The 9,908-nt window shown below is 42.9% G+C and overlaps 1 protein-coding gene across 1 annotated transcript; it reads left to right on the forward strand.

The window, feature by feature from the left end:
* Positions 1–1,458: 1,458 nt before the first annotated feature.
* Positions 1,459–5,234, forward strand: LOC110512119 (ubiquitin carboxyl-terminal hydrolase 37-like). Its single transcript, XM_036953993.1, has 9 exons — positions 1,459–1,613; positions 1,893–2,024; positions 2,385–2,517; positions 2,627–2,763; positions 2,946–3,045; positions 3,175–3,254; positions 3,449–3,699; positions 4,145–4,226; positions 5,063–5,234. Exons 1-9 carry the CDS (start codon positions 1,480–1,482, stop codon positions 5,073–5,075), a joined length of 1,062 nt encoding a protein of 353 aa, XP_036809888.1. The 5' UTR covers positions 1,459–1,479; the 3' UTR covers positions 5,076–5,234.
* Positions 5,235–9,908: the final 4,674 nt, after the last annotated feature.

Below are 9,908 nucleotides of genomic sequence, written 5' to 3' on the forward strand. Positions count from 1 at the left end.
TCGTACATATAATGAAACAACATACAAAAAATGAATGTAAAAAGAAACAAGAATACAATGGAGCATATTATCTACAATATTGTATGTATACTGCATAACTTTGCTCTTCAATAAAACATATTTGTTCATTGAACAATATATTTTAAAATGTTATAGATTGGGTTGCCAGGTGGTGGTGTCATACATGACCGATGACATCACAATGGTCTTAAAGCCAATTTGAACAATGGGTTAATGTGGAAATGTATCAGTCTTCATTGGTTATCGACATGGCTTGTTTCTGCTGGTGCAAAAAGGTATGAAATCAGGTCATTTAATCAATGAACAACTACTATAATTCTGGAGTAGTATTTTTCTCTTAAACCTAGTGGGAAGAATAAAAGTAAAATTACATTCTGATTGACGAATACGTAAAAAGTGTACATGAAATGTACATGAAGTTCGGCTATTGCAAATGTCACTCAATGTAACCTGTCTATACTGTGTTATTTGAGCTTTAGGATAGATCCCTATGATTCTCCATTTAGGCCAACCTCTTCCTACTCTTATGACCCCCCTCTTCCATTGGCTGGGGATCTGGGAAAAAAGTATTTAGCACTATCACATTTTCTTGTCAACAGAAAAAACGTCAGAAAGCAAATTCAGTTGATGTGGAGCAGAAGACAAGAAAGAAGAAGGAGAGGGGCACTTCATCCCCTTCTCCAATTCCATCTGACCGTTCTGAAGGGAATGGCTCCGCTACCTCTGACCCCTCACCCTCTGACCAACTCTCCTCCCTCCATCCACCTCCCTCTCCTGTTAAATGTTCCTCTCAGCCTTGCTCTCCTGCTAAACAACCCTCTGTACCCCGGTCACCTGCCAAAAACCCTTCCCCAGTGAAATCCTCTCCAGCTGTGTCCCACCCTAGTTCTCCCTCTCCTACCAACCCTCTGGACCATCATGGAGACACCAGTCAGGAGGGCACAACAGTCAGGTAATCCAAACATAAAGTACAGTGCCATCCTAGAGTCTCTTTGGAGAGTTGGGTTTAGTGCTACCAGACCAGGGCCAGTGTTAATCAACAGTATGAGTGCTAATCTAGGATCAGGTCCTCTCTGTCCATAATAATCTGATTCATTGATCTATGATCTAAAATGCAAAACTGGTCCTAGATCAGACTCCTACTCTGAGACACTTGATAAACACAGTCCCAGAAAGTTATTTTCCTGAAACTGTAGTTTTAGCCTCTTCTGTCTACATCTAGTGGATAAAGAGAGTACTAACCTATTGGCCTGGTCTACTTGGTACACTGCATTTATATGAACAGCAGTACTAAGCTGTGTTTATAGTACAGTACAGTATTTAATAGAGAGACTGTGTAGAGTGATAATATCTCTGTGTTGGAGGCGTTAGACCTGTTTCTCTACTTCCTCCAGACCTCTGTCTCTGCAGGAACACTCTAGTCCAATGCCCCAGAGACCAGTCTCAGCCACCAGAAACATGACTCTTCCCAGGGCCAGCTCAGCCACCAGAAGCATGACTCTTCCCAGGGCCAGCTCAGCCACCAGAGGGTCAGAAGAGACCCAGGGGGCCAGAGGAGAACGGGGGGAACTGGTCAACATGGAACTTCTTGGGTAAACCACAACACACTGCAAATGCATTGAATATAAGTTATTTATTGTTTAGAGATCAGTGTCTGATATACTATGGGGATAAGGCTTACTATCGAGCATGTCCGTTTTATTACATATTTATAAACCCATGAATTATGTCAATCTTGGTCTAAAGGACATCCACTTCTTTGTGTTAAATATTATGTATTTCTTATCCCCTGCCATTATCATCACTTTATAGAGATGTGAAGGTTATGATTAATCTCTATGTGTGTATTGATGACCGCTTCTTCTTCACAGGTTGCCTAACATTGGCAACACTTGCTTCCTTAATGCCACCCTGCAGTGCCTCCTGGTCCTGTCGTCCTTCTCAAAGGAAATCCTGCACCAGGAACAACTCTGGAGCTCCTCCCCCTTCTCCAACCTGCTCAGGTAAGGGAAGGCTCAAAAGCAGACACTCACCCCACACACCCATTAATTGTGGTCATGAATTAAAGAAGGGACACTCTTTTCACGCCACTTCTACAGAAAGGGATTGTCGTAGCAGGTTAGGAGAGCACTTTCACTAATCCTAACCCTTTTCCTAACCTTAACCACTTCATATTTTGCTGTGTATTGTATTTATGGTTTATTTTCCAGTTTCTTTTTGTTTTTGGAATCTTCATAACCAAGAGGAACAACAATGACACACTGATTATGATGTAGGCATTTTGTAGGCCAATTTGGAAAGTGTAGAATGACGACATGACACCATCCAGTCAGCTGCTAGCTTGCTCTCTGTCTCCCCTACAGGTGTCTGTCTGATGTGCACCGTTCAGGTCTACCTGACAGTGTGGCAAACCAGGCCTCAAAAGCAGACCTCATGTGGAAGGTCAAGTACTCCTTGTCGGGATACGATTTGAAGTACCTGGGGGACACGCAACAGGTAACTGAGGCACTACTCTCTTGTGTACGAGTGCTCTTCTTGCAATGGTTCATTTTCTCTTTTTAATTTGCTTTTATCTTGGTGTGTTTCTTTCTCTTCCTCATCATAGGACGCACACGAGTTACTTGTCAATATGCTGTGCCAGCTGAAGGAGGAGGGCATGATTCTGAAGACACTCGGGATGAACTATACCTGCCCTGTTTCCCAGCTGGAGTTCCAGCTTGTGTCGGTGCGCACATGTACCAGGTAAGAGATCCCATTGGTTGTAGTGTATGTACTGAGAACATGATCTTTCTATATATATATATATATATATATATACAGTATATATTAATATTACAAAACACATGGCATAACAGAAACATTGTAGAGACCTGAAACAGAAACAGACTTGATGCATTTTTCTTCTCTTTGTCCTGCTTCTGAAGCTGTGGGCGCGAGTCGTCTACCAGAGAGGACTACAACCACCTCTCATTGGACATCAGCCCTGAGCGCACCTTGCTGAACAGCCTAGCACTCACTTTCAAAGTCAGCACTTAGGGCTCAGCCCTGCATGTAGAGACTAACACCCAGGGCAAGCTGCCCACTGCCTCAGAATACGCTATCTTATTATTGTAGTGGTATCATTCATTATGTAATGCTTTTGTTTCTAACCAGAGTGAACAGGTTGAATTCACATGTGAGGGCTGTAAAGGCCTCCACGCCTCAAAGGTGGAGCAGTTCCACACACTGCCTCTGTGAGTTGTCCCTTTATAACCTCTCATAGTACTAGCAGTGTTTAATGTCCTGAGCCTTTAGGAGTAGTTACCTTCCTGAGCAGGTTGTAGGACTTAGAGGTGAGCACCGCCAAACAAATTTCACTCATCTGTTATTTTGTTGACTGGTTTCATTGTCTGTCTGTTCATCTCTCTTCCTCTCTCTTTCTGGGCAGTGTGCTGGTTCTGCATCTGAAGAGGTTTGGAGGACCTGGGGGGTTGGAGAAGCTGGAGGCTCCTCTTTTGTTTCCTTCGGAGCTGAGGCTCTCCACCCTCTGTGGGGACATGGTGCCACACCTGCACAGTGCCAGCCCACAGGCCCTCACCAACCAGGCCCCCAGCATCCAGGGGTCCATCCCCCAGACCCTCGCCAGCCAAGTCTCCAGCCCACCTGGAGCGGCAAAAGACAGCGCCCTCTGCTGTTCAGGTAGGTCATGGCACCATAACACTATTCTTGCTCCAACACCACACAAACCACCCACTCCCAAAACGGTCCTGCTGACAGAGAAGCTGGAAGCTGCAATTTAAAATGTTTCTCAGATATCTTTAGTGATGTATGGGAGCTGTTTTAGACCAGAGCAATTCAGACAAGTGACCACGTTTTCACAGCTCTTGATATGTGTATTTGACCCCTCAGATTCAAATGAGCAGGAACCAGGGAAAGTGTTGCTGACAGCCTCAGTGGTGAGGAGAGAGAGAGAGATAGAGAGAGTGAAACCAGTGAAAAATAAGTTATGACAGGACACTGAGATAGTTATGAGGATTACACGATGTAGTAGACCTGTAGTAGACTAGTACTGTAGTAGACTGTAGACAGTGTGGTGGACTGTAGAGGAAATGAGAATCCTATGATCACATGTGTTTTCTTACAGAAGCAGAAGCCAGTACAGTCAGTGAATGGTTACTACCAGCTGACTGGCGTAGTCTCTCATTTGGGAGGCTCCGCAAACTCCGGTAAGTAAATACCATCAAACACACACATGCAGATGCACAATACATATGACATCAGCTGAATTCCAAATCACTCCCTTCTCCTTGGATCTCAATTTGCATGTTCACGTGTGACTCTGCCGTATACACAAGCATCCCAAAGCTGAGGGAGTGAAAATTATCGAGGGTGAAGAACAGGGATCATCAACTAGATTCAGCCTCGGGTCCATTTTTTTTCTTAGCCAGATGGGAAGGGGTGTGGAACAAAATTACAAATCATTTGTAGACTGCAAATATACCGTAGGAAGGCCAAACAGATATAATATTTGACTCATTTCAAACCTTGCTTACATTTGTGTACAACCACATGTATCTCTTTATTGTGCGTGGGAATACTTTGAAAGAGATTTCCAAAATGAAAATCACTTGTAGCTGATTTGCTGGTGTTTTTACAGTCTTTTAACAATTACGTTTTATTTGGACTGAAAACATAGGGGGCCAAATAAAATCACCCTTGGGCCAAATTTGTCCCGCGGGCTGCCATTTGTGGAACCCTGTTTTAGGGGATAATTAGACCCTCCAACAGCCATTTCGGCCAAGCTAGCAAGGCTGCAGGCTTCAGAGTGAAGTGTCATCCCAACAAGCACTGCAATATGTTTAGAGTTTGCTCAATTTAATTGAAAAGAATGGAGAGGCACGCCTAATTTAATGTCATGTGTATTTGTTTATCTCTGATTTCAAATCTTGACACATGTAACAGGTAAAATACCTCCCAAATGAACTGTTTAACTGTTACAAAACACTCTATTACCCACAATAGCCTGACCCTTGACCTCTAGTCTGTCTTCCTTGTTCCACAGGGCACTACATTAGTGACATATTGCATGCCAGTGGAAACTGGTTCTGCTGTAACGACAGCCAGGTGTCAATGTCCAATGTAGCCACTGTGCTGAGGACCAGAGCCCGGAGTGCCTACATGCTCTTCTATATGTTCAGGTACTGTTTACTCTCGCCATCTATATTATTGTGTTGCTATTTATGTGTACGGTTCCTTTCACCCTACAGGGCAATAGAGCGGGAGGCCCCAGCACACAGGGCCTAATAGGGCCACCAGCATCAGCCCTAGCCTAAACAGGGGCAGCACCTGGACCAACCTCCAAACACTCTCACCTGCCTCGAAAGGGGTAGCACTTGGCCCAGTCTCAAAACCCCCAGCCCAGCCTCAACAGGGATAGTACCAGGCCCTGTCTCAAAACCCCCAGCCCAGCCTCAACCCTCACACACCTGCCTCAAAATGGGTAGCACTTGGCCCAACATCAACAACCCCGAGCCCAGCCACATCAGGGGCAGCACGGGGCCCAACATCAACACACCCAGCCCAGCCTCAACATGGGAAGAACCAGGCCCAGTCTCAACATGGGCAGAACAAGACCCAGCCCCAACACCCTCAGACCTGCCTCAACAGGTGCAGCATTCAGCCCAACTTCAATCATGCTGCTCTTCAACACTAGCATGAACATTCTTTCAGTAGCTTATGTCATAAATACCTGCCCTTGATTTGACTACTTCACCTAATGTATAAACGTATAAAGTATACACACTAAATGTAGTACACATGTAGATGTGGTGGATAGAGAGTGTGATTATTTAGAGGATATAACATCCCTTCTATTTGGTTTGGTTTGAAATCCTCCTGTTGTGAAATACACTGTGGTGTCTAACCTCTTATTCAGCATGGTCACACCGGAAGACCTGCAATATTAATAAAGACAAGCAAATGTAAGAAAATCCCTTGTAAGATGATTCTGTTGACCGTTGTAACTCTTTAACACAGGAAGATTTATGGTCTGGGATTCAGGCCGGTCCTAACAGGAAACGTGACAAAGGGAAGTAGCTGTAATGGAGCCTTCTAACACCCAATCAGGTCTGGAGGAGGAATGTCACATAAAGATTCAGAGATGCTATGAGTATCTTTTGAAGTTACTCTCCAGTTGTATTTGAATAAATACAGACATGAAAATGCTGGGCTACGGATGTGACCTTGGTTCTGTGAGTAGAGTAACAGGTCACCAAACAAGCTATGGGAACTCCTTCCCTTTATCGTGATGTGATTGAGATGCTTAATATCAACAATGTTTACAATGACGCCACACCCTTACTGTACCATTGTGACCTGTCACTATTAAAGGCTGTGTGACGTGACATACTGTCTTTTCTTATCTCACGTACACTAACTTACGTATTTATTTTGACAGTGAAGCTACAACTTTTCATTTGGCTCTATACGCCAGCGTTTTGGATTGGAGATCAAATGTTTCATATGTGGTGACTGTACAGAATGTCACCTTTAATTTAATGAATGGTAAATAATGTTGAGTGAGAAAGTTACAGAGGATCATACCCCCAAGACATGCTAACCTCTCACCATTACCAATAATAGGGGAGGTTAGCATTTTATATCATACCCCCAAGACATGATAACCTCTCACCATTACCAATAATAGGGGAGGTTAGCATTTTATATCATACCCCCAAGACATGCTAACCTCTCACCATTACCAATAATAGGGATGTTAGCATTTTATATCATACCCCCAAGACATGCTAACCTCTCACCATTACCAATAATAGGGGGTTAGCATTTTATATCATACCCCCAAGACATGCTAACCTCTCACCATTACCAATAATAGGGGAGGTTAGCATGTTATATCATACCCCCAAGACATGCTAACCTCTCACCATTACCAATAATAGTGGAGGTTAGCATTTTATATCATACCCCCAAGACATGCTAACCTCTCACCATTACCAATAATAGGGGGGTTAGCATTTTTGGGGGGGTATGATATTTATACCTCTGTAACTTCCTCACTCATTTATTCACAATTCATTCATGATTGTCTTTAATCATGGTATTCTATTCTTATTTACAATAAAAATGACCCCAAAGTTACACAATACATTATTTACCATTAATTACTATTACATTTCCATTTTAGTCATTTAGCAGACTTACAATTAGAGCATTCATGTTTAACATACAGTGCCTTGACACACACCCCTAGACTTCTTACACATGTTGTTGTGTTACAGACTGAATTTAAAATGCAGTAAATGTATTTTTTTCTCTCACTCAACTACACAAAATACCCCATAACGACAAAGTTAAAACATATTTTTAGAAATGTTTGCAAATTTATTGAAAATTAAATATAATATAGAATTTACATAAGTATTCACGTCCTAAGTCAATACTTTGTAAAAATGTTCAATACTCTATATATTGATGGACCCTGGTCAAAAGTAGTGCACTATACAGGGAATATGGTGCCATTTGAGACGTGCCCTTAATGACATTATTCACATTCTATGTAGGTCTTATGTACTGCATCTGTCCTGAAAACACAGGCCACTTTTCATCCATGGATATAAGGTTGGGTTGGGTTAAGGTAATGGTCAGTTTTGGGTTTGGTCTATCATCTGGTTGTAGTTGGATGCTGGTCAGAAAAGTCCCTCTTGTTGGGTGTAATACCTACTTTTATAAGTGTGTGTCTCCCCCTACTGGCTGTTTTCTACAAGCTCTGTTTCTTCCTTCTATTACTGTGACCTTGACCCATAGAGATAGATAGAGAACTCATCTTTATTTGTTCCATTATAGCTCAATTCCATAGTGAAACCAAACCAGTTGACAAACTTGACTACTTTGAAATGGTGGAAGGATGGTGGAAACCCAGATTTTCTTCTCAGAGGACAGGAAGTAGAAACTGCAGTCAACGTATCTCCATTCCTCTTGACAATGCTGCTCTGTTGAAGAGCAAAGGTGAACATATTGAGAAAGTTAGCAAGTATCATTATACTCAAACCCATATATATACACACTATTGCTGTTGATTTTACTTCTAATTAACCACAGTTTATATCTCACCTATATCACAAAAAGCTTTGCCTGTGATGGCCTCTCAAGTCAGGTTGTTGTAACTGGTCTGTCTCTTTAGTCAGGTTGTTGTAACTTGTCTGTCTTTTTAGTCAGGGTGTGGTAACTGGTCTGTCTCTTTAGTCAGGGTGTGGTAACTGGTCTGTCTCTGTAGTCAGGTTGTTGTAACTGGTCTGTCTCTGTAGTCAGGTTGTTGTAACTGGTCTGTCTCTGTAGTCAGGTTGTTGTAACTGGTCTGTCTCTTTAGTCAGGTTGTTGTAACTGGTCTGTCTCTTTAGTCAGGGTGTGGTAACTGGTCTGTCTCTTTAGTCAGGTTGTGGTAACTGGTCTGTATTTTTAGTCAGGGTGTGGTAACTGGTCTGTCTCTGTAGTCAGGGTGTGGTAACTGGTCTGTATTTTTAGTCAGGGTGTGGTAACTGGTCTGTCTCTGTAGTCAGGGTGTGGTAACTGGTCTGTATTTTTAGTCAGGGTGTGGTAACTGGTCTGTCTCTGTAGTCAGGGTGTGGTAACTGGTCTGTATTTTTAGTCAGGGTGTGGTAACTGGTCTGTCTCTGTAGTCAGGTTGTTGTAACTGGTCTGTCTCTGTAGTCAGGGTGTGGTAACTGGTCTGTCTCTTTAGTCAGGTTGTTGTAACTGGTCTGTATTTTTAGTCAGGGTGTGGTAACTGGTCTGTCTCTGTAGTCAGGTTGTTGTAACTGGTCTGTCTCTGTAGTCAGGTTGTTGTAACTGGTCTGTATTTTTAGTCAGGGTGTGGTAACTGGTCTGTCTCTGTTGTCAGGTTGTTGTAACTGGTCTGTCTCTGTAGTCAGGTTGTTGTAACTGGTCTGTCTCTTTAGTCAGGTTGTTGTAACTGGTCTCTCTCTTTAGTCAGGGTGTTGTAACTGGTCTGTCTCTTTAGTCAGGGTGTTGTAACTGGTCTGTCTCTTTAGTCAGGTTGTTGTAACTGGTCTCTCTCTTTAGTCAGGGTGTTGTAACTGGTCTCTCTCTTTAGTCAGGTTGTTGTAACTGATCTGTCTCTGTAGTCAGGTTGTTGTAACTGGTCTGTCTCTTTAGTCAGGTTGTTGTAACTGGTCTGTCTCTTTAGTCAGGTTGTTGTAACTGGTCTGTCTCTGTAGTCAGGTTGTTGTAACTGGTCTGTCTCTGTAGTCAGGTTGTTGTAACTGGTCTGTCTCTTTAGTCAGGGTGTTGTAACTGGTCTCTCTCTGTAGTCAGGGTGTTATAACTGGTCTGTCTCTTTAGTCAGGAGTCATACTGGTTATGTAAGAGAAAAATGCTTCCTTGATGGATCAGCTACTTGTTAAAACTCAGTTTCTTATTGCTACTGTAAGTGAGAGGCCTTTAAAAACAGACTGTGCAGTAGACAGCAATGTTCCCTCTAAACCGCGCATATGAGTGGCCGCTCACTTCCTCCAGGAGTGCTGCACAGAAGAAACGCCATGCTACACAGAGGTGGTAGAGATTGAACTTCACAGAGTTCAACCCCATTAGTTTGCACTATAAAGATCAATGTTTTTTTCTGTGATCGAATCTATATCCTATCAGCCCCTTTTCAATGCAACAAACCAAAACAAATATAACTTTGCAAGATTGAGTCTGTGATTTTGTTTAGGGCAGACCCAGAGCACAACGGAGTAGAATTTTATTGGCAGGGGTTGCCCACCAGTGGTCGTTCAATCACACCAGAGTGAATGCGCATTTCACATCAGTTCAGATCAGAGCACAGAATCGCTCAAGTGCACATTTCTTGATATTATTTGCTAGTTGATGAG

This window comes from Oncorhynchus mykiss, chromosome 19 (genome assembly GCF_013265735.2).
Source record: "Oncorhynchus mykiss isolate Arlee chromosome 19, USDA_OmykA_1.1, whole genome shotgun sequence".
In the NCBI taxonomy this organism is placed as follows: domain Eukaryota; kingdom Metazoa; phylum Chordata; class Actinopteri; order Salmoniformes; family Salmonidae; genus Oncorhynchus; species Oncorhynchus mykiss.

Coding starts and splice junctions, on each gene's coding strand:
- LOC110512119 (XM_036953993.1), top strand. CDS start 1,480: ATGACTCTTCCCAGGGCCAGCTCAGCCACCAGAAGCATGACTCTTCCC. Junction 2,025..2,384: donor CCCTTCTCCAACCTGCTCAG/GTAAGGGAAGGC, acceptor TCTCCCCTACAG/GTGTCTGTCTGATGTGCACC. Junction 3,046..3,174: donor GCCTAGCACTCACTTTCAAA/GTCAGCACTTAG, acceptor GTTTCTAACCAG/AGTGAACAGGTTGAATTCAC.